Source organism: Halichondria panicea, chromosome 3, assembly GCF_963675165.1.
Source record: "Halichondria panicea chromosome 3, odHalPani1.1, whole genome shotgun sequence".
Lineage (NCBI taxonomy): Eukaryota > Metazoa > Porifera > Demospongiae > Suberitida > Halichondriidae > Halichondria > Halichondria panicea.
In genome coordinates, this window is record NC_087379.1 from 2,914,826 (window position 1) to 2,941,180 (window position 26,355).

A 26,355-nucleotide genomic window follows, 5' to 3' on the forward strand; every position below is an offset into this window, starting at 1 on the left:
TTACACCTATATCTAATCATTTCAAACTGAATAGCAAACTATTGTTACTCTGCATGCATGCTAAGTAGAAGGACTCAGTTTAACATGATCTAACTGAGTGTGCATTAATTATTGTGATTTGTATATGAGTAGTATGTCTATAGCTATAAATATTATATTATTGTAGAAGTACCACAAAACATGTGAACATGTCTACATGTATAGGATAAAGTATCGAAACAAGCTATTATATCGGCCATCTGTCACAACGTTATTCACATGTATATTAGGATGCATGGCAGTGTCTATATTTTGAGTGCAACTGACAAGGTTCAGTTATTATTATAGACGGGTATTATTTTATTATAGCGCGAACATAATTTACTAAAATTCACTAAAATTAGTACCAGTTTATAATTAGCTTCCCTGCATGACCATGAGTCAATTTTAGCCCACAAAAATCAGTTAAAACTGTCACTTATAAACTGAATTGTGTCATTATTCACATTTTGTGCAAATTCTGTGATTTAAATAATAGACTGATAATAATTTAAGCATTGTATAATAATAACAGTGCACAAAATAATAGTAAGAGTGCATGCTTGTTAGTAAAAGAGGTCCTCTTCATTAAAACTTGGCAAATCATAATTATAGTCAGTTCGCTTGGGCAACAGTGAACTGATAGTACTTCGAGTTACTGGTGGCGTTGACTGCAGAAGCATCTTGTACGATGTGTTTTTTTTCAGTACGGTCAAACCTTCAGTAAAAGAGAGTATGTTAATTTGCTATTAATTTATAAGCAATGGCAATATTAATTATACAGACAATACAAATGTAGCTGTACCAGCTATCTTGCAAGCCATGTCAAGGTCCTCAGACTCAAGGTAAAGGGCGTGCAGATTCTCTTCCCCCTTCCAACATTGGTACGAATGACATTCACAGGCAGTGACAATAAGCATGCATCCTTTAGGCTTCAAATACCGACACACATTCTTAAAATAACGATAGAAAGTTTCCTTATCATCACATACTGCCTCCAGACAAAGATTAGTGTGGATGATGTTAAACTCCTCTTGGATATTATCGCCAAGGGGCTTGTCAGCTCTAGCATCACAGGGGGCCAATTGATGAATCTTATCCCGGATTTCTTGCTCACGGAGGTTAACAGCATTAGGGTCACTATTGTCTTCGAGTGTTCTCACCATATACTCGATATACGGTTTCCAGTTGTGACCTTTTCAAATAAGGTCAAATAAAAGACATAGCAGTATACACAACGCATTCATATCAAATACTTGCACTCACTGTGCCCCTCGATACTGCTGTCTGGACAGAGAGAGATGAGGCATGGAAAATCTGTTTCTATGTGTATATTGCTGTGATGAGTGCAATCTTTCTGAAATTAGACATCGTATCGATTGTAATGCTCATTAAGAAAGACTGTATTCGATTACCTACAAAGACATTCTTTGCTATCTACATGTCAACAGCAATCCTCGGCTTCAGTCGAGCACTTCATCTGGTGCTCGATCCATTTGGACTCGTAGGATTTATTTCAGATCGTTTCCCGGCATGGTTCATTGTTTCAAGAATGCTGAGTGCCTTTGGATTTCCTAGCCTGGTAGCAAGCACAACACTAATGATATTCACATTAGTAAAGTGGCAAAAGCAGTCCCTGGAAAACAGTGGTACCATTACTGGAAATTCATAATTCTGATTATGCTGACACCTTATGTTATTGCTTTTGCTGCTGAGTTTATTGCAAACTTCACCCCCTACCCTGGGCTTGTAATTGTAAAGGTCTGTGGCCTATCCTTTGCACTCTGGGGTCTTGTGATGTGTTTGACCTTTATTTTCGCAGGGAACTGTTTGCTTCGTCAGCTTAGATTGCGAGGGAGAAAAACGGTTTGTGTGTCGACCTTTCGTGGCACTCCAGGACGTGATATGGAATTTCAAATGGCAACAAGACATGAATTCGCTTTCAGAGAGCAGCAAAGACATCAAACATGAAGTAGAAAAACTACACGAAAAATCACAATCATTACTTATGGAGCTGCACTCTTTGCAATTTCGTACTCTCTAATATCAATCGCGAGTGCTGTCATGATTTCAATACTCTTGTATGCATCATGTTTCGGATTTCAAGGAAGAGGACAATCAGCAATATGGCTGGCATTTGAGTTTAGCAAGAGAGTCAATGAAATAATTCTCACAATTGTGCTTCTCTACTCAGTAACTGATGTAACAGGAGTATTGCGAGTCTTTTTCGGAAAGTGCTGCATGACCGAGGTGCAACGTGGTCGAGTTGGACAGTGCAATAAGTTCAACAATCTTCAGAAAGACTCATCAACAAGTATTTTGTGCACACCAGAAAGACAGGGTGTTAGAAGTACAGAAAGCTTGAATGTCAGCCCAGATCAAGAAGGTACTGTTAGTGATCGATCTGATGAAAACAATGTCACTAACGAAATTCAAGACATGAGCACTGAAAGTATTCAAACGGCCGAAATGAATAGTACTGAAACTACTCCACAGTGCATACCCATTATCACTCTGACTCTGAGTCAACCGAGCTCAAGTGGAATTGAATTACCCACCGCCAGTCAGCCTCTTGAAATAACAACACCAGATGAACAGATTGAGAATGAAAGGAGAGAAACAAGAAGATCAAGACATAGTAAAAGAAAAAGTTATTTTAAGACTATTGGAACCCAAACGACAGAACAAGTTGATTCTGCTGTACAAACCGAACCTGATCGAATCAAACCTGTTCCAAAGAAACGGCAACCAAAAAAGTTGAAGAATCAAATTTTGAATGATCGAAGAATTGCAGCTTTAAGGGAGACACCACACACACTAACTGCTATGCAAAATCGAATAACCCGAAAACGAACCATATAGTCATTCACTGTGCTTTTTATGTATACTTAGTTCATTTGTATTGTATAATTGTGCACATCATATTCTCATGCACTGCTCACACATGCTATACTCACTCATATGAACTGTAAATTTATCGGAATCCTCCAATGCAATATGTATCACTATGGTAACTGACACGACGATATGATTCTGATGAAAGACATGTGTATGATTTTCCCTTACCATAACATCACATGTCTAAAAACATGCAATAAAAGTTAAGAGGTCCAACAAAGTTTGACAACATAGACCCACAATGTACACATGGACACCTTTGTGAGGCTTTTCTATTACCTAACTTTATCATTGCTGCTGTATGTACACTTGTGCACTCAATAGGATTGACCCTTTCCCAAACAAAATTAATGATGTAAGTAGATGCAGTGCATGTATTCCAACAAGGGCGTATGCCCTTGGTTCCAATGAACCATAATTATAGTGGTTTCTCCAGCTACTGAATTGTCCCCTACACCATGCAACTATATCGAAAGCACTGAGAGAGTGATTATAATTATGTTTACAATGTACTGACACGTTATAGCTGCACTCGGCTTGGATTCATCCTTTTTGATATACCAGTATCAGTCTTGTGTTTATACAAGGCCATTCACATGATTATGGTGACAGACTGACATGTTTATTGTGATAATTATTGTATGTCTGAGCTAATAAACCCACGAGTATACACAATCTCTGTTGCTTGTGTATCAATAAATTAGGCAGCTTCCCGAGTCAGAAGCCATGCATGCACTTTTGATCATTAATGGTACTCCTTCAGGTGTGGGGTAGCTGTGTTGACATACATCAGCATGGAGATACTGCCCTTGATGCATTGGTGGGTTGATGGCTATAATTATATATATATGCACTCACAAAACACTTGGTTACACTAAATCACCATATTTGTACTCACATTTTCAATCTGAGGGCATGACCCATAATATAGTGGTTTCTCCAGCTACTGAATTGTCCCCTACACCATGCAACTATCGAAAGCACTGAGAGAAGTGATTATACAATGTACTGACACGTTATAGCTGCACTCGGCTTGGATTCATCCTTTTTGATATACCGGTATCAGTCTTGTGTTTATATACAAGGCCATTCACATGATTATGGTGACAGACTGACATGTTTATTGTGATAATTATTGTATGTCTGATTTTTTGAGCTAATAAACCCATGAGTATACACAATCTCTGTTGCTTGTGTATCAGGCAGCTTCCGAGTCAGAAGCCATGCATGCACTTTTGATCGTTAATGGTACTCCTTCAGGTGTGGGTAGCTGTGTTGACATACATCAGCATGGAGATACTGCCCTTGATGCATGGGTGGGTTGATGGCTATAATTATATGCACTCACAAAACACTTGGTTACACTAAATCACCATATTTGTACATTTTCCTCACATTTTCAATCTGAGGGCATGTCACCACATGCTCTAGATTTATTTTGGTGTAGAGTTGAAATTGTGTGATACACACATAATTATGGCCTAATAGTATCGACCTATAGTATTATACTATAGCTATCCTGCAGGCGAACATAACCATGCATGCAGGGCTATGTAAACAGAAGTCTTTATGTGCCTCTGCATGTCAGATTTATGGGATGTTATGACACGGCTGACTGTACATGCTCAGCTGTATGAGTTACTGTGCATGTATACACAAAATTGTACTGATTATGTAGTGTACATGTTGGGAGCATCCCATGGAAGGCTGCTGGATCTCCCTGAGATGTTTGAAGTTGCATTTGTTGTATGTTTTCCAACCTTATTAAGTTAATGACTCCTTCCTTTCAAGGATATCACATTCAATGCATGAATCAGTGTTACTACAGTACATTACTACTATACATGCCTGTAGACATGTGATTGCAAACTATAGGGTGTAGTCATCATTTGTATCGTATATAATGTCAGAAATTAATGCTGTTTATGTGAGCGGCATCATGTCCCAAATACTTGTAATCATAATATTTTAGGATTATTCTAGCACTACATTGTACGGTACCGAATAATAACATCATGGCCATTCTAATTCGTAGCCCATTTAGATATTATGGTAGCCACTGTTAAAATTGAGAAATGACTCCAGCAACATAAATAAGCCACTGTATACATGTTAATGCGTGTGTCTTAGACTAGCCTCAACTCCAGCCCCTTCAGCCTGGAATCAAGGCTAGTCTTAGATCTACCCTAAATAAGCTTCCCTAACCCTAATTTAATAAATCTTGGCAATAGGATCTATTATGAGGCCACAAATCAGATGAACTTGGTAGGCTTTGTTGTGTAGCACATGCACGTACACAATTAAGGTGTATAGATCTAATGCCCCTCAATCAGTTTGATAGATAACTGTATTTAGTTTAAGAAGTAATAGGAAATAACTCAGTAGATACTATAGCCTGTGTAAATTCTGCTACAAATTCTGCTACAATGAATGTCTCTGTAGACAACATGTCTTCCTTGACTTGTGAGGAGAGACGTTATATTGGTAGAACAACTGTGGACTTTGATACAGAGGCCATCTTACGCTACCTTCTCGTGGGATACCTCATACTCCTATTCCCATTTTCAGTATGTCTCAACGGATTTCTCATTATTCTTATGGCAACGATCAAGTCACTACACCAGACTGTGTACTTTCTAGCTCTTCAAGTAGTTGTGGTTGATTTCGGATTATCAATATTTGTACTACCAATCACAATTGCAAATGCAATTGCTGGAAAATGGGCATTTGACCCTACATTTTGTTCACTGTCGATCTTTGTTATCCATTTAATCAGAATGGCACGGTATTGGTTGATGTTTGTATTTGTGAGCGATAGATTTGCCTCGGTATTTTTCCCATTCTCGTATTTACAATACCAAAAAAAGTTTGTGATCATCCTGTCCATAATGGCTTGGGCTATTTCACTCTCTTTTGCTATTTTGCCTGTGGCTCTTGACTGTGCAATGTTTAGCCGTACCGCTTTTTATTGCACTGGTGGCAATGGTTGCACGAACACCAATGCCTGTCAATCTTCCAGACTCTTAACAATCACCTTGACCAATATCATGGGAAGCTTTGTACCACTTGTGCTCTATATAATCCTATTCCTAAAAGCAAAAATGTTACAGAAATCTATTATCGTACCTAATTGTGACGGTGATGATTCAAATCACAGAAACAATGCTCGCCACAATACTACATTCTTTTTCCTTTTTCTCGCACTGTTTGGAGTGAACATAATCCCATTCTTCTTCTTTATAGTTGGAAATTCCATCCTCTCCACCCTTTCGATCCCTCCTCCTTCACAGTATGTCATTACAACCATCATTTTTAGATCGTTGTACAATATTCTGCCGCTAATCGATGCCATCGCCATAATAAGAAACAGAGATTTTCGACAGGCTATCAGTTTATTCAAATCGAAACTTTTTGGTTAGGACTTCGTTCGATTCCGATTCAGCTTTATGCTTATACTTAGTAGTCGGTTTATAAACGAAGCAGATTTGTTACTCTGCTAAGAAGAATGGACTCAATTTAACATTAGTAGCTGGCAGTGCATGTAGATCTCATTGATGATATTGTGATTTGTAAGTAGTGTATCCAGCTGCATTGTATATACCGTATAATTATAATTATATCGGGTATATTATTTTGAGTGTATAAATGTTCGTGGTTTTCGCTGATTAAGCATAATGCATGCTGCAAAAAGGCTGCTATTCCGCAAAAGTTTATCCTGAGAAATATTATACTAATTATGGTATACATAAAGTCATGTATGAGACCTACAGGGGAGAGCCTTTTATTGGCCTGTACGTCAATCCGTCACAACGTTATTCACACATAATAATTATGATCTAGTACTATAACAAGTAAGTCATGACAAGCTGCATGCAATCAAGAGTCCATAATAATTACATGGACTCTTCATGAAACATTATCGACGGGAATGCAAATGAGCAGTGTTTTAGTTCTTGTTGTAGGTGAAAATGATGTTCGACATAATTATATATGGTGCAGTACATGTACATCTTTGTACGTATACAAGCGGTACATGTATTAATGAATTTTATGGTGTGTACTGGCCCATTTAACCATAATTAGTTATAGCTAGATGCAGTGTTGAATTATTGTCTGATGAGGTTTGGGGTGGCCCATGGCAGGGGAAACATTATCAACCTTACAACAGATTGTGTACTTATCTAACTCTATACAAGCACATGTGTGTACTATTCATGACATTGACGTATATACGGGCCAGTATGTCTCTCCCCCTTTGCTTGTTTCGATGATTTTGGGGGTTATTCCCTGGCCATCGCATAATGTGTATTTCACCTTTGGTCAACCTAGCTTCCCTGGTCATAAATAAAGTCTAGCACTATACTTAATTACTCTAAAACTATGAACCCACAAATCATGCAGTGATACAGTTTGTACGAATTGTATACTGTAGCACCGTAGCAAAGGTGATGCTGGCCCTTATTAGTTTCAGGCCGGGTGCAGCATTGATTATCGATGCTGTATTAGTTCAAGAAGTAGACACTCAGTAGATGCCAGCACTCACTGTGTAGACTTGCTACAATGAATGTCTCGGTGGACAATTAACATGTCTTTCTTGACCTGTGAGGAGAGATGTTACATCGGGGGAACAACTGTGCATGGACTTTAATACATGCAGAGGCCATCTTACACCTTCTCGTGGGATACCTCCTATTCAGTATGTCTCAACAGATTTCTCATCATTCTCATGGTAACGATTAAGCCACTCACTACACCAGACTGTATACTTTCTCTTCAAGTTGTTGTGCTTGATTTCGGATTATCAGCTTTGTACTACCAATCACAATTACAAATACAAATGCAAATGCAAATTTGACCCACATTTTTGTTTTCTGTCGATTTTGTCATCAGAATGACACAGTATTGATTAATGTTTGTGTTCGTGAGCAATCGATTTGCCTCAATATTTTCCCTATTTAAAACCAGAAAAGGTTTGTGATCATCCTCCTGTCCATAATGGCTTGGGCTACTTCACTCTCTTTTGCATGTGACTGTGAAGTGTTTAGTCGTTTCGCTTTTTATTACACCGGTGGCAATAGTTGCACAAAATTTAATACCTATGTCTACCATGCAGATTGTTAACAGTTCTGTTGACAAATAAAATCATGGGAAGCTAGCCTTGTACGCTTGTGCTCAATGTAAAAAGCAAAAATATTACAGAAATCTTATTGTACCTAACTGTGACGGTGATGATTCAAATCGCAAAAAAAAAACAATGCTTGTCACAATACCACCTTCTTTTGCCTTTTTTCTTGCACTATTTGGGGTCAACACAATTACATTCTTCTTTAAGCTTATATAATTATAGTTGGAAATTCATCTTTTTACTCTTTCGATCCCTCCTCCTTCACAGTACGCCACTGCCACGAATCTAAAACTTTTTGGTTAGGTATATACCTTCAATTCCGATTCCGATTCTGATTCCAATTTACTCATTCCCGCTTTATATACACCTATCTAGTATCACTTTATGAACAAAATGGAATTGCAGACCAGTTTTTCTTAAGGAGAATGGACTCATTTTAACATTATATCTGACACAGCCTGACAGTGCATGTAGATCTCATGTTGTAATCGCAATTTGTAAGTAGTATGTCTGTAGCAAAGTCCCACAAAAACATTTGCAATGTGCTATAGGATAAAACCAAGAAGTATCGAAACAAGCGAGAGGGGAGAGACTGAGTCACATATCGGCCTGCACGTCAATCCGTCACAACGTTATTACTCACACGTCTATTACCGTTTAATTATAATAATTATAGTACATGACAAGTACATGCAATGATAATATTGGTGCCAATGTTTTTAGCCGGGAATGCAATTGACACACTGTAGTTTTTGTTGGAGGAGTTGACATACTAACAGTACTTAAAGTGTTGTCAAATGTAATGTAGTGATACATTGTCAAGTGTGTGTACATGTGAGATTGATACGGGCCGGTATGTCTCTCCCCCATGCATTGCTTGTTTTGATGTACATGTGAGATTAATACAGGCCGATATGGCTCTCCTCCATTGCTTGTTTTGATAATTATTTGGCTTTGGCCAACCTAAATGAGCTTCCTGACCATGGAGTCTAGAGTCAATGTGTATGAAGCCACAAATCAGTAATACAGTTTGCAGGCTTTGCTGCGAAATGTGCTGTAGCACAGTGATGTACACAAAGGTGATGTTGGCATGTTTTAGGTGCAATGATTCTATTGAAATGGTTGAAGACGTAAACACCGATATGATGCCAGCACTGTGTAGACTTGCATGCTACAATGAATGTCTCTGTGGACAACATGTCTTCCTTAATCTTGACCTGTGAGGAGAGACGTTACATTGGTAGAACAACTCTGGACTTTGATACAGAGGCCATCTTACGCTACTTTCTCGTGGGATCTCATACTCCTGGTCCCATTCTCAACATGTCTCAACGGATTTCTCATTATTCTCATGGTAACGATCAAGTCACTACACCAGACTGTGTACTTTCTAACTCTTCAAGTAGTTGTGCTTGATTTCGGATTATCAATCTTTGCATTATCAATCACAATTGCAAATGCAATTGCTGGAAAATGGACATTTGACCCTACATTTTGTTCGCTGTCGATCTTTGTTATCCATTTGATAAGAATGACATGGTATTGATTAATGTTTGTGTTTGTGAGCGATCAATTTGCCTCAGTTTTTTCCTATTCTCATACTTGAAATACCAGAAAAAGTTTGCAGTCATCCTGTCCATTATGGCTTGGGCTATTTCACTCTCTTTTGCTATTTTGCCTGTGGCTCTTGACTGCATGTGCAATTTAGTCGTATCGCTTTTTATTGCACTGGTGGCAATGGTTGCACAAACACCAATGTCTGTCAGTCTTCCAGACTGCTAACAATCACCTTGACCAATATCATGGGAAGCTTTGTACCACTTGTGCTCTATATAATCCTATTCCTAAAAGCAAAAATGTTACAGAAATCTATTATCGTACCTAATTGTGACGGTGATGATTTAAATCGCAGAAACAATGCTCGCCACAATATCACATTCTTTTTCCTTTTTCTTTCACTATTTGGGGTCAACATAATTCCATTCTCTTTCTTTATAGTTGGAAATTCCATCCTCGACACCCTTTCGATCCCTCCTCCTTCACAGTACGTCATTGCCACCACCATTTTTAGATCGTTGTACAATATTCTGCCGCTAATCGATGCCATAGCCATATTAAGAAACAGTGATTTTCGACAGGCTATTCGTTCATTCAAATCGAAACTTCTTGGTTAGATTTACCTTCAACCGATTTACCAGTTCCCGATTTACACCCATGTATGAATAGCAGACTATAGATTTAATTGTTACTCTGTATGCATGCAAAGTAGCAGTTTAACATTAGATCTAGCTGAGTGTGCATGTAGATCTTATTATTGTGATTTGTATAATTATGAGTTAGTATGTCTATAGCTATTATGTACAATGCAATGTGCTATAGGATAAAGTATCGATAAGCGACAAGAGAGTACCATAATTATATCGGAAATCTGTCTCACAACGTTATTCACATGTATTAGTATTATCATGACAAGTGCATTGCGGTGTCATACTTTGTGCCGGGAATGCAACAGACTGAACTGACAAGTGTTTTACATAATTATGTTGTAACATGCAGTTGTTGGAGGTGAAAATGATTTGACATACATACTACGGTACAGTATACATGCATGTACCAAAAGTATTGTACAATAATTTGAAGTGGTATATACATGTATATATTTCCTCAAAGACATGTGTATATAGGGCCATTAATTTATCACGTGCACTATAATAATAGTTAGCTTGAATCCAGATATGAGCCTCAGGAGTCTCTGGTTTTATATTGTCACTGAAGTCTGGTGGTCCAGGAGGATCGAACATAATTAGCATACTCTTAAAGAAAAAAAGAACTATACTTATAATTATAAAACGTATAACTATTTCTATAGCGCGGACATGTTAATTTGCTAAAGTATACATAACACCAAGTTAAGAACACTAACTAGCGAAGCTTAAGTACAGAACACCAAGTTGAGAACACATGCAGTTACTCACTTTCCCCTACTGACCTCCCCTCCTTTTAACTCGGCCAGTGTTGACTGAGTACGATGGAGGAACTCTGACAAAGAATAGCGGGACCAGATTTCTCTGCTACTGAAATTAATTTGTGAGCGACCAGATCTGGAAACCATGCACACACCATCTTACATCTCTAGATCTAGTCACCTTTGGTCAGCCTGAATGAGCTTACTCCGATTGATGCCTGTGAGGACAGAGACACACACATGCACCGTTCAGTGCTCAGCATTCCCTGGCCATGTTGATGGCACCTATGTTATAATTGTGTTTATTAGGTGCAATGAAGCGTTTCAGGGGTGCGCAGTGATAGTTGCATTAGACTATCAAGTTCATTGTTCAATTAGTTCAAGTTAGGGAACTCATTAGATGCCAGCACTGCAAAAATGAATGTCTCTGTGAACAACATGTCTTCCTTGACTTGTGAGGAGAGACGTTACATTGGTAGAACAACTGTGGACTTTGATACATGCAGAGGCCGTTTTACGCTACCTTCTCGTGGGATACCTCATACTCCTATTTCCATTCTCAGCATGTCTCAACGGATTTCTCATTATTCTCATGGCAACGATCAAGTTACTACACCAGACTGTGTACTTTCTAGCGCTTCAAGTAGTAATGGTTGATTTCGGATTAATAATCTTCGTAACACCTATCACAATCGCAAATGCAATTGCTGGAAAATGCACATTTGACCCTACATTTTGTTCGCTGTCGATCTTTGTTATCCATTTAATCAGAATGACACGGTATTGGTTGATGTTTGTATTTGTGAGCGACCTCGGTATTTTTCCCATTCTCGTATTTACAATACCAGAAAAAGTTTGTGATCATCCTGTCCATAATGGCTTGGGCTATTTCACTCTCTTTTGCTATTATTTTTGCCTGTGGCTCTTGACTGTGAAGTCTTTAGTCGTGTTGCTTTTTATTGTACTGGCGGCAATGGTTGCACGAACACCAATGTCTGTCAGTCTTCCAGACTCTTAACAGTCACTTTGACCAATATCATGGGAAGCTTTGTACCACTTGTGCTCTATATAATCCTATTCCTAAAAGCAAAAATGTTACAGAAATCTATCATCTGTGACAGTGATGATTCAATTCGCAGACAGAATACTCGACACAATACCACATTCTTTTTCCTTTTTCTCGCATTATTTGGAGTGAACATAATTCCATTCTTCTTCTTTATAGTTGGAAATTCCATTCTCTCCATTCTTTCGATCCCACCTACTTCACAGTATGTCATTGCCACCATCATTTTTAGATCGTTGTACAATATTCTGCCATTAATCGATGCCATCGCCATAATAATAAGCAGTGATTTTCGACAAGCTGTCCGTTTATTCAAATCGAAGCTGGTTAGGTCTACCTCCAATTCCGATTCATCCATTCCCGCTTTACACCTATAGAACTCATGTTTAGCCGTCACTTTATGAACTAAAGTGAATAGCAAACTATTACTCAAGTTAATGACTCAGTTTTAACATAATACACATTACGTAGATAGATCTAGCTGTCGTAGTTTTTGCATATAAATTATTTTCACTGTGTTCAAAGTGTGAATAATACGATCTCCTTATCTCAATTGTCAGTATACATGTAGAGGTTACTTAGAGCCTCTAACATGTGCATGTTAAGTCATGTTACAAGCTCTGTATATTAAACTGTTTAGCGGAATTTTTTCTGGTGCAAATTTTCGCTCATTTGGCTCCAGCAGAAACTTTTGTGGATTCTATAATAGGTATCGAATCCATTTATAGGTTGTGCTCCATTGTCACTTATAAACTGAATTGTGTTCATTATTCACATTTTGTGCAAATTCTGTGGTTCAAATAATGTATACTGATAATAATTCAAGTATACATAGCATTGTAATAACAGTGCACATTATTTTAGTAAGAGTGCATGCTTGTTAGTAAAAGAGGTCCTTTTTATAAACTTGGCAAATCAATTATAGTCAGTTCTTTTGGGCAACAGTGAACTGATAATACTTCGAGTTACTGGTGGCGTTGACTGCAGAAGCATCTTGTACAATGTGTTTTTTCAGCACGGTCAAACCTTCGGTAAAAGAGAGTATGTTAATTTGCTATAATTTATAAGCACAATGGCAATATTATACAGACAATACAAATGTAGCTGTACCAGCTGTCTTGCAAGCCATGTCAAGGTCCTCAGACTCAAGGTAAAGGGCGTGCAGATTATCTTCCCCCTTCCAACATTGGTACGAATGACATTCACAGGCAGTGACAATAAGCATACATCCTTTAGGCTTCAAATATTGACACACATTCTTAAGATAACGATAGAAAGTTTCCTTATCATCACATACTGCCTCCAGACAAAGATTAGTGTGGATGATGTCAAACTCCTCTTGGATATTATCACCAAGGGGCTTGTCAGCTCTAGCATCACAGGGGGCCAATTGATGAATCTTGTCCCGGATTTCTTGCTCACGGAGGTTAACAGCATTAGGGTCATTATTGTCTTCGAGTGTTCTCACCACATACTCAATATATGGTTTCCAGTTGTGACCTTTTCAAATAAGGTCAAATAAAAGACAAAGCAGTATACACAACGTATTTATAGCTAGCCTACGCTTTTCTTTTAATTACAGCGCCACTCTAATAGAAGCACCAATTGCAAGTCCTGCTTATTTTACAGTAACAGAGTGCCAAGTAAATTATATATGTTTTGCTGGTGCTTAGGTAATTATTATAGCGCAGCCTGAAATCGAGGCTACATTATCTCTATTATACAGCCTCGTGGAGCAGCTAACTATTACATTGCCACTCTAAATAATAGTTATAGACTGAGTCCAAGGTCTCTATGGGGTTTTGAGACCTGAAGGCCCGAGGCTGTAGCATCTCGAGCGTAGCGAGGGTGCTACTAAGGGCCTGAGGGTCTCAAAACTCCATAGTGACCGTTGACGAGGCCTATAACTGGTTTAGAATAGTGCTAAGCAAGCTAGGCTATATTAACACAAAGAAGACTCTGAAACCAAGAGTTTCTACAAGCCTCAAGCAACGTTAAAGCTTTGCTCTGGCTAGTCTACATAAAAAAACTCACATTGATGAAGGCAGTTTCTGTTTCTTGAGAATCACGCATTGCAAATAAAAAGTTGCTATTGTCATAGTAGTTAGCTCTGCACTAGAGCACTAGCTATTGTAGCTGCAAGAGAGAGATAAAAGCTGCAAAGCGGCACTGCAGAACACAAAACTTTAAAAAAAATTAATTTTTTATGATGCACTGTATCATCGTTACTATGACTTCAACATAAACTGTGTGATGTTGCCATGTTCCATACAAGTTAATCTTGACATCATCTTGCCTGTAGGCATAATCAGTATAATAGACCTACTTAGAAGACCTCAGGTCCATAAGTGAAATAATGGACCTCTCAGTGACCTATCAGATTGCAGTATTACTACAAGCATTTTCTAAATAATTATATATGATGCGCAGTAGGCATGGATGCTCAGCACAGGACTAAGAATCCCAGTGGGACGCTTTCCTGCTGGGTTAATTGGCGGGGTGTCTGGGGCGAAACACGGATCAACTTCTGGCATTACACAGACGTGATTTTGTGTGCACGTGCTCCGTTTCCAATCCCCTTCCTTCTTATATCCATTACCTTACTCTGCTCACCATCAGGATTCTTGCTTTTCCACAATTGTATTTCTGTCCTGCTGGTGTCCGCAAAGTCAGTGAAGGTGATGCTGCTAACGAATGGTGTAACACTGATCAGATCCCACACTGTTGGGCCCCCACCAAATTCAAGCATTGATGTTTTTGTGGGGTCAAACTCCTTGCCATGCTCCTGATAGAATGTGTGCCAACATTTGAGAATTGCAGCATGATACCACAGGTCATGCGGATCGGTGAATCGCTGAAGATAAGCCTTACTATTGAAGTGGAGGTTAGTCTCCTCTCTGTACGACAGTACTTCTTGATCCTCCATATCCCACAGCTTCAATGTCAGACCCAGTATAGTATAGTACTTATGAGAGGTGAATAGCACTCTTTTTTCTGTTCTTTGACAATAATTCAATAAGATAAAATACGGGACAAATTGGAAGAACAAAGAAAGAAAGAAGGAAGCTCTTCTTTCTTGTCAGCCTAGCCCAGATCGAAGGTACTGTTAGTGATCGATCTGATGAAAACAATGTCACTAACGAAAGTCAAGACATGAGCACTGAAAGTATTCAAACGGCCGAAATTAATAGTACTGAAACTACTCCACAGTGCATACCCACTATCACTCTGACTCTGAGTCAACCGAGCTCAAGTGGAATTGAATTACCCACCCGGCGCCAGTCAGCCTCTTGAAATAACAACACCAGATGAACAGATTGAGAATGAAAGGAGAGAAACAAGAAGATCAAGACATAGTAAAAGAAAAAGTTCTTCTAAGACTATTGGAACCCAAACGACAGAACAAGTTGATTCTGCTGTATAAACCGAACCTGATCGAATCAAACCTGTTCCAAAGAAACGACAACCAAAAAAGTGGAGGAATCAAATTTTGAATGATCGGAGAATTGCAGCTTTAAGGGAGACACCACACACACTAACTGCTATGCAAAATCGAATAACCCGAAAACGAACCATATAGCTCTAGTCATTCACTGTGCTTTTTATGTATACTTTGTTCCCATTTGTATTGTATAATTGTGCACATCATATTCTCATGCACTGCTCACACATGCTGTACTCACTCATATAAACTGTAAACTTATCGGAATCCTCCAATGCAATATCTATCACTATGGTAACTGACACTACGATGTGATTCTGATGAAAGACAATGTGTATGATTTTCCCTTACCATAATATCACATGTCTAAAAACATGCAATAAAAGTTAAGAGGTCCAACAAAGTTTGACAACATAGACCCACAATGTACACATGGACACCTTTGTGAGGCTTTTCTATTACCTAACTTTATCATTGCTGCTGTATGTACACTTGTGCACTCAATAGGATTGACCCTTTCCCAAACAAAATTAATGATGCAAGTAGATGCAGTGCATGTGTTCCAACAAGGGCGTATGCCCTTGGTTCCAATGAACCATAATAATTATAGTGGTTTCTTCAGCTACTGAATTGTCCCCTACACCATGCAACTATCGAAAGCACTGAGAGAGTGATTATAATTATGTTTACAATGTACTGACACGTTATAGCTGCACTTAGCCTCGAATCCAGGCCGATTAAAATACGGCCTGATCTCGAGGCTAAGCTGCACTCGGCTTGGATTCATCCTTTTTGATATACCAGTATCAGTCTTGTTTATATACAAGGCCATTCACATGATTATGGTGACAGACTGACATGTTTATTGTGATAATTATTGTATGTCTGATTTTTTGAGCTAATAAACCCACGAGTATACACAATCTCTGTTGCTTGTGTATCAGGCAGCTTCCCGAGTCAGAAGCCATGCATGCACTTTTGATCGTTAATGGTACTCCTTCAGGTGTGGGGTAGCTGTGTTGACATACATCAGCATGGAGATACTGCCCTTGATGCATGGGTGGGTTGATGGCTATAATTATATATATGCACTCACAAAACACTTGGTTACACTAAATCACCATATTTGTACATTTTCCTCACATTTTCAATCTGAGGGCATGCACAAAACACTTGGTTACACTAAATCACCATATTTGCACATTTTCCTCACATTTTCAATCTGAGGGCATGTCACCACATGCTCTAGATTTATTTTGGTGTAGAGTTGAAATTGTGTGATACACACATAATTATGTATCGAGCTATAGTATTATACTATAGCTATCCTGCAGGCGAACATAACCATGCAGGGCTATATGTAAACAGAAGTCTTTATGTGCCTCTGCATGTCAGATGTATGGGATGTTATGACACGACTGACTGTACATGCTCAGCTGTATGAGTTACTGCATGTATATGTATACACAAAATTATACTGATTATGTAGTATACATGTTGGGAGCATCCCATGGAAGGCTGCTGGATCTCCCTGAGATGTTTGAAGTTGCATTTGTTGTATGTTTTCCAACACTTATTAAGTTAATGACTCCTTCCTTTCAAGGATATCACATTCAATGCATGAATCCGTGTTATTACAGTACATTACTACTACACATGCCTGTAGGCATGCATCTAATTGATTGCAAACTACATAGGGTGTTACAGTAGTCATCATTTGTATCGTATATAATGTCAGAAATTAATGCTGTTTATGTGAGCCGCTATCATGTCCCAAATACTTGTAATCATAATAATATATAATATTTTCGGAGCCTGAAAATTGCATAAATTTATACTCGCATATTATTCTAGCACTACATTGTACGGTACCGAATAATAACATCATGGCCATTCTAATTCGTAGCCCATTTAGCACCAAAATATTATGGTAGCCACTTTTTAATTGACATGACTCCAGCAAAATGAATAAGCCACTGTATACATGTTAATGCGTGTGTCTTAGACTAGCCTTGACTCCAGCCCCTTCAGTCTGGAATCAAGGCTATGGTCTTAGATCTACCTTTTTGGTCAGCCTAAATATTCCCTAACCCTAATTTAATAAATCTTGGCAATAAGATCTATTATGAGGCCACAAATCAGATGAACTTGGTAGGCTTTGTTGTGTAGCACATGCATGCACGTACACAATTAAGGTGTATAGATCTAATGGCCCCTCAATCTGTTTGATAGATAGCTGTATTTAGTTTAAAGTATATATATAGGAAATAACTCAGTAGATACTATAGCCTGTGTGTAAATTCTGCTACAATGAATGTCTCTGTGGACAACATGTCTTCCTTGACTTGTGAGGAGAGACGTTACATTGGTAGAACAACTGTGGACTTTGATACAGAGGCCATCTTACGCTACCTTCTCGTGGGATACCTCATACTCCTATTCCCATTTTCAGTATGTCTCAACGGATTTCTCATTATTCTCATGGCAACGATCAAGTCACTACACCAGACTGTGTACTTTCTAGCTCTTCAAGTAGTTGTGCTTGATTTCGGATTATCAATATTTGTACTACCAATCACAATTGCAAATGCAATTGCTGGAAAATGGACATTTGACCCTACATTTTGTTCGCTGTCAATCTTTGTTATCCATTTAATCAGAATGACACGGTATTGGTTGATGTTTGTATTTGTGAGCGATCGATTTGCCTCGGTATTTTTCCCATTCTCGTATTTACAATACCAGAAAAAGTTTGTGATCATCCTGTCCATAATGGCTTGGGCTATTTCACTCTCTTTTGCTATTTTGCCTGTGGCTCTTGACTGTGAAGTCTTTAGTCGTGTTGCTTTTTATTGCACTGGTGGCAATGGTTGCACGAACACCAATGTCTGTCAGTCTTCCAGATTAGTAACAGTCACTTTGACAAATATCATGGGAAGCTTTGTACCACTTGTGCTCTATATAATCCTATTCCTGAAAGCAAAAATGTTACAGAAATCTATTATCGTACCCAACTGTGACGGTGATGATTCAAATCGCAGAAACAATGCTCGCCACAATACCACATTCTTTTGCCTTTTTCTCGCATTATTTGGGGTCAACGTAATTCCATTCTCCTTCTTTATACTTGGAAATTCCATCCTCAACACCCTTTCGATCCCTCCTCCTTCACAGTATGTCATTACAACCATAATTTTTAGATCGTTGTACAATATTCTGCCATTAATTGATGCCATCGCCATAATAAGAAACAGTGATTTTCGACAGGCTATCCGTTTATTCAAATCGAAACTTTTGGTTAAACGAAACAGATTTGTTACTCTGCTAAGAAGAATGGACTCAGTTTAACATTAGTAGCTGGCAGTGCATGTAGATCTCATTGATGTTAGTGTGATTTGCAAGTAGTGTATCCAGCTGCATTGTATATACCGTATAATTATATATCGGGTATATATTTTGAGTGTATAAATGTTCGTGGTTTTCGCTGATTAAGCATAATGCATGCTGCAAAAAGGCTGCTATTCCGCGAAAGTTTATCCTGGGAAATATACCGGCTATTATAATTATGGTATATATAAAGTCATGCATGAGACCTACAGGGGAGAGCCTTTTATCGGCCTGCATGTATATACGTCAATCCAACGTTATTCACACATAATAATTATGATCTAGTACTATAACAAGTAAGTCATGACAAGCTGCATGCAATCAAGAGTCCATAATAATTATATGAACTCTTAATGAAAAATTATCGACGGGAATGCAAATGAGCAGTGTTTTAGTTCTTGTTGTAGATGAAAATGATGTTCGGCATAATAGGGCGTATGCATTACTACAATTCCTATTATATATGGTGCAGTACATGTACATCTTTGTACGTATACAAGCGGTACATGTATTAATGAGGTGTGCACTGGCCCATTTAACCATAATTAGTTATAGCTAGATGCAGTGTTGAATTATTGTCTGATGAGGTTTGGTGGCCCATGGCAGGGGAACATTATCAACCTTACACCAGATTGTGCATGTACTTTTCTAACTCTACAAGCGCATGTGTGTACTATTCATGACATTGACGTATATACAGGCCAGTATGTCTCTCCCCCTTTGCTTGTTTCGATGATTTTTAGGGTTATTCCCTGGCCATCGCATAATGTGTATTTCACCTTTGGTAAACCTTCCCTGGTCATAAATAAAGTCTAGCACTATACTAAATTACTCTAAAACTATGAACCCACAAATCAGTGATACAGTTTGTACGAATTGTATACTGTAGCACCGTAGCAAAGGTGATGCTGGCCCTTATTAGTTTCAGGCTGGGTGCATTGATTATCGATGCTGAAATCTGTTGAGACATGCTGCATTAGTTCAAGAAGTAGACACTCAGTAGATGCCAGCACTCACTGTGTATACTTGCTACAATGAATGTCTCTGTGGACAACACGTCTTTCTTGACCTGTGAGGAGAGATGTTACATCGGTGGAACAACTGCGCATGGACTTTAATACATGCAGAGGCCATCTTACGCCGGGATACCTCCTATTCCTGTTCCCATTTTCAGTATGTCTCAACAGATTTCTCATCATTCTCATGGTAATGATTAAGTCACTCACTACACTAGACTGTATACTTTCTCAGTTGTGCTTGATTTCGGATTATCAACTTTGTACTACCAATCACAATTGCAAATGCAAATGCAAATGCAAATTTGACCCCACATTTTTGTTTGCTGTCGATTTTGTCACCTATTTAATCAGAATGACAGGGTATTGGTTAATGTTTGTGTTTGTGAGCAATCGATTTGCCTCAATATTTTCCCCATTTAAAACCAGAAAAGGTTTGTGATCATCCTGTCCATAATGGCTTGGGCTACTTCACTCTCTTTTGCATGTGACTGTGAAGTGTTTAGTCGTTTCGTTTTTTATTTAATACACCGGTGGCAATAGTTGCACAAAATTTAATACCTATGTCTACCATGCAGATTGTTAACAGTTCTGTTGACAAATAAAATCATGGGAAGCCTTGTATGCTTGTGCTCAATGTAAAAAGCAAAAATATTACAGAAATCTTATTCTACCTAACTGTGACGGTGATGATTCAAAAACAATGCTCGCCACAATACCACCTTCTTTTGCCTTTTTTCTTGCACTATTTGGGGTCAACACAATTACATTCTTCTTTATTCAGTGGAACCCCTCTATAACGGACACCTTTGGGGAACAATGTTTTGGCCTTTATACAGAGGTGGCCTTTGTTGAGGGGTTGTTTTGTACGCAAACTGTTCATTTGGTATCTGGGTGCCTGGCCGTTATATAGCAACTGGCCTTTATTCGGAGGTGCAGAGGTTCCACTGTATAATTATAGTTGGAAATTCATCTTTCCACTCTTTTGATCCCTCCTCCTTCACAGTACGCCACTGCCACGAATCTAAAACTTTTTGGTTAGGTATACCTTCGATTCCGATTCCGATTCCAATTTACCCATTCCCGCTTTACACCTATCTAGTATCACTTTATGAACAAAATGGAATTGCAGACCAGTTTTTCTTAAGAAGAATGGACTCATTTTAACATTATCTAGCTGACACTGACACAGCCTGACAGTGCATGTAGATCTCATGTTGTAATCGCAATTGTAAGTAGTATGTCTGTAGCAAAGTCCCACAAAAACATTTGCAATGTGAAAATGTCTATAGGATAAAACCAAGAAGTATCGAAACAAGCGAGAGGGGAGAGACTGAGTCACATATCAACTGCACGTCAATCCGTCACAACGTTATTACTCACACATCTATTACCGTAGTTATAATAATTATAGTACATGACAAGTACATGCAATGATATCGGTGCCAATGTTTTTAGCCGGGAATGCAATTGACACATAATTAAATCTGTAGTTGTTGTTGGAGGAGAAAATGATTGACATACTAACAGTACAAACGATACATGTATACATCTTTGTACCAAACGTTAGGAAAGTGTACATGTATAAATTTCATCATGCACTGCCACCTATAGCTATATAGCTAGCTATAATATATAGATGTAGTACATTTGAATTCAGGTCCAAGGAGTCTCTTCATGCTTTGATATTGCACTGAGTCTGGTGGTCCAGGGAATATTAAAGTGTTGTCAAATGTAATGTAGTGATACATTGTCAAGTGTGTGTACATGTGAGATTGATACGGGCCGGTATGTCTCTCCCCCATTGCTTGTTTTGATGTACATATGAGATTGATACAGGCCGATATGGCTCTCCTCCATTGCTTGTTTTGGGCTTTGGCCAACCTAAATGAGCTTCCTGACCATGGAGTCTAGTACTAGAGTCAATGTGTATGAAGCCACAAATCAGTAATACAGTTTGCAGGCTTTGCTGCGAAATGTGCTGTAGCACAGTAATGTACACAAAGGTGATGTTGGCATGTTTTAGGTGCAATGATTCTATTGAAATGGTTGAAGACGTAAACACCGATATGATGCCAGCACTGTGTAGACTTGCATGCTACAATGAATGTCTCTGTGGACAACATGTCTTCCTTAATCTTGACCTGTGAGGAGAGACGTTACATTGGTAGAACAACTCTGGACTTTGATACAGAGGCCATCTTACGCTACTTTCTCGTGGGATACCTCATACTCCTGGTCCCATTCTCAACATGTCTCAACGGATTTCTCATCATTCTCATGGTAACGATCAAGTCACTACACCAGATTGTGTACTTTCTAACTCTTCAAGTAGTTGTGCTTGATTTCGGATTATCAATCTTTGCATTATCAATCACAATTGCAAATGCAATTGACATTTGACCCTACATTTTGTTCGCTGTCGATCTTTGTTATCCATTTGATAAGAATGACACGGTATTGGTTAATGTTTGTGTTTGTGAGCATTGATTTGCCTCCCATTCTCATACTTGAAATACCAGAAAAAGTTTGCAGTCATCCTGTCCATTATGGCTTGGGCTATTTCACTCTCTTTTGCTATTTTGCTTGTGGCTCTTGACTGCATGTGCAATGTTTAGTCGTATCGCTTTTTATTGCACTGGTGGCAATGGTTGCACGAACACCAATGTCTGGCAGTCTTCCAGATTAGTAACAGTCACTTTGACAAATATCATGGGAAGCTTTGTACCACTTGTGTTCTGTTGTTACAGAAATCTATTATCGTACCTAATTGTGACGGTGATGATTTAAATCGCAGAAACAATGCTCGCCACAATATCACATTCTTTTTCCTTTTTCTTTCACTATTTGGGGTCAACATAATTCCATTCTCCTTCTTTATAGTTGGAAATTCCATCCTCGACACCCTTTCGATCCCTCCTCCTTCACAGTACGTCATTGCCACCACCATTTTTAGATCGTTGTACAATATTCTGCCGCTAATCGATGCCATAGCCATATTAAAGAAACAGTGATTTTCGACAGGCTGTTCGTTCATTCAAATCGAAACTTCTTGGTTAGATTTACCTTCGACCGATTTACCAGTTCCCGCTTTACACCCATGTATGAATAGCAGACTATAGATTTAATTGTTACTCTGTATGCATGCAAAGTAGCAGTTTAATATTAGATCTAGCTGAGTGTGCATGTAGATCTTATTATTGTGATTTGTCTATAGCTATTATGTACAATGCAATGTGCTATAGGATAAAGTATCGACAAGCGACAAGAGAGTACCATAATTATATCGGAAATCTGTCTCACATCGTTATTCACATTTATTAGTATTATCATGACAAGTGCATTGCGGTGTCATACTTTGTGCCGGGAATGCAACAGACTGAACTGACAAGTGTTTTACATAATTATGTTGTAACATGCAGTTGTTGGAGGTGAAAATGATTTGACATACATACTACGGTACAGTATACACGCATGTACCAAAAGTATTGTACAACAATTTAAAGTGGTATATACATGTATATATTTCCTCAAAGACATGTGTATATAGGGCCATTAATTTATCACGTGCACTATAATCATTAGCTTGAATCTAGCCTCGATTCCAAGCCGCTGAGGCTATTCAAGGGGCTGGAGTCGAGGCTAGCTTGAATCCAGATATGAGCCTCAGGAGTCTCTGGTTTTATATTGTCACTGAAGTCTGGTGGTTCAGGAGGATCGAACATAATTAGCATACTCTTAAAGAAAAAAAGAACTATACTTATAATTATAAAACGTATAACTATTTCTATAGCGCGGACATGTTAATTTGCTAAAGTATATATACATAACACCAAGTTAAGAACACTAACTAGCGAAGCTTAAGTACAGAACACCAAGTTGAGAACACATGCAGTTACTCACTTTCCCCTACTGACCTCCCCTCCTCTTAACTCGGCCAGTGTTGACTGAGTACGATGGAGAAACTCTGACAAAGAATAGCGGGACCAGATTTCTCTGCTACTGAAATTAATTTGTGAGCGACCAGATCTGGAAACCATGCACACACCATCTTACATATCTAGATCTAGTCACCTTTGGTCAGCCTGAATGAGCTTACTCCGATTGATGCCTGTGAGGACAGAGACACACACATGCACCGTTCAGTGCTCAACATTCCCTGGCCATGTTGATGGCACCTATGTGTTTATTAGGTGCAATGATAGCGTTTCAGGGGCGCGCAGTGATAGTTGCATTAGTTTAACTATCACTATCAAGTTCATTGTTCAATTAGTTCAAGTTAGGAAACTCATTAGATGCCAGCACTGCAAAAATGAATGTCTCTGTGAACAACATGTCTTCCTTGACTTGTGAGGAGAGACGTTACATTGGTAGAACAACTGTGGACTTTGATACAGAGGCCGTTTTACGCTACCTTCTCGTGGGATACCTCATACTCCTATTTCCATTCTCAGCATGTCTCAACGGATTTCTCATTATTCTCATGGCAACGATCAAGTTACTACACCAGACTGTGTACTTTCTAGCGCTTCAAGTAGTAATGGTTGATTTCGGATTAATAATCTTCGTAACACCTATCACAATCGCAAATGCAATTGCTGGAAAATGCACATTTGACCCTATATTTTGTTCGCTGTCGATCTTTGTTATCCATTTAATCAGAATGACACGGTATTGGTTGATGTTTGTATTTGTGAGCGACCTCGGTATTTTTCCCATTCTCGTATTTACAATACCAGAAAAAGTTTGTGATCATCCTGTCCATAATGGCTTGGGCTATTTCACTCTCTTTTGCTATTATTTTTGCCTGTGGCTCTTGACTGTGAAGTCTTTAGTCGTGTTGCTTTTTATTGCACTGGCGGCAATGGTTGCACGAACACCAATGTCTGTCAGTCTTCCAGATTAGTAACAGTCACTTTGACCAATATCATGGGAAGCTTTGTACCACTTGTGCTCTATATAATCCTATTCCTAAAAGCAAAAATGTTACAGAAATCTATCATCTGTGACAGTGATGATTCAATTCGCAGACAGAATACTCGACACAATACCACATTCTTTTTCCTTTTTCTCGCATTATTTGGAGTGAACATAATTCCATTCTTCTTCTTTATAGTTGGAAATTCCATTCTCTCCATTCTTTCGATCCCACCTACTTCACAGTATGTCATTGCCACCATCATTTTTAGATCGTTGTACAATATTCTGCCATTAATCGATGCCATCGCCATAATAATAAGCAGTGATTTTCGACAAGCTGTCCGTTTATTCAAATCGAAGCTGGTTAGGTCTACCTCCAATTCCGATTCATCCATTCCCGCTTTACACCTATAGAACTCATGTTTAGCCGTCACTTTATGAACTAAAGTGAATAGCAAACTATTACTCAAGTTAATGACTCAGTTTTAACATAATACACATTACGTAGATAGATCTAGCTGTCGTAGTTTTTGCACATAAAGTATTTTCACTGTGTTCAAAGTGTGAATAATACGATCTCCTTATCTCAATTGTCAGTATACATGTAGAGGTTACTTAGAGCCTCTAACATGTGCATGTTAAGTCATGTTACAAGCTCTGTATAATAATCTGCATGTTTAACGGGAAATTTTTGCTGGTGCAAATTTTCGCTCATTTGGCTCCAGCAGAACTTTTTGTGGATTCTACAATAGGTATCGAATCCGTTTATAGGTTGTGCTCCATTGTCACTTATAAACTGAATTGTGTTCATTATTCACATTTTGTGCAAATTCTGTGGTTCAAATAATGTACAGTAGAACCTCGATTATCCGGAACCTCGATTATCCGGCTTGGCAGTTTTCTGATTACATAATTCAGAAAATGGGCGTGTCCCTCAAATGCGCATGCGCGTTGCAGCAGTTACCATGGAGACATGCCTGCTTTTCTTTTGCGCATGCGCAGACAACATGTGGCACTGCTGTTCATCAATAAAGTGGGTGGATCAAGGCGTGGTTTATCTATTCGATTATCCGGCATATTCACTTATCCGGCCTGCTTCTGGAACCAAGGTGTCCGGATAATCGAGGTTCTACTGTATACTGATAATAATTCAAGTATACATAGCATTGTAATAACAGTGCACATTTAGTAAGAGTGCATGCTTAATTGTTAGTAAAAGAGGTCCTTTTATAAACTTGGCAAATCAATTATAGTCAGTTCTTTTGGGCAACAGTGAACTGATAATACTTCGAGTTACTGGTGGCGTTGACTGCAGAAGCATCTTGTACAATGTGTTTTTTCAGCACGGTCAAACCTTCAGTAAAAGAGAGTATGTTAATTTGCTATAATTTATAAGCGCTATGGCAGACAATACAAATGTAGCTGTACCAGCTGTCTTGCAAGCCATGTCAAGATCCTCAGACTCAAGGTAAAGGGGGTGCAGATTCTATTCCCCCTTCATTCACAGGCAGTGACAAT

General features: G+C 38.6%; 3 protein-coding genes across 3 annotated transcripts; 2 read left to right on the plus strand and 1 right to left on the minus strand.

The window, feature by feature from the left end:
* Positions 1–4,882: 4,882 nt before the first annotated feature.
* On the plus strand, positions 4,883–6,523 carry LOC135334258 (trace amine-associated receptor 6-like). Its single transcript, XM_064529377.1, has one exon. It carries the CDS (start codon positions 5,343–5,345, stop codon positions 6,333–6,335), a length of 993 nt encoding a protein of 330 aa, XP_064385447.1. The 5' UTR covers positions 4,883–5,342; the 3' UTR covers positions 6,336–6,523.
* Positions 6,524–12,859: 6,336 nt separating this feature from the next.
* On the minus strand, positions 12,860–15,101 carry LOC135332955 (indolethylamine N-methyltransferase-like). Its single transcript, XM_064527887.1, has 3 exons — positions 14,686–15,101; positions 13,183–13,572; positions 12,860–13,098 (listed from the first exon to the last, which is right to left on the minus strand). The coding sequence occupies exons 1-3, from the start codon at positions 14,996–14,998 to the stop codon at positions 12,998–13,000; spliced, it is 804 nt and encodes a 267-aa protein (XP_064383957.1). The 5' UTR covers positions 14,999–15,101; the 3' UTR covers positions 12,860–12,997.
* Positions 15,102–17,664: 2,563 nt separating this feature from the next.
* Positions 17,665–18,971, plus strand: LOC135333606 (olfactory receptor 13C3-like). Its single transcript, XM_064528590.1, has one exon. The coding sequence runs from the start codon at positions 17,825–17,827 to the stop codon at positions 18,860–18,862; it is 1,038 nt and encodes a 345-aa protein (XP_064384660.1). The 5' UTR covers positions 17,665–17,824; the 3' UTR covers positions 18,863–18,971.
* The last annotated feature ends 7,384 nt before the right edge of the window (positions 18,972–26,355 follow it).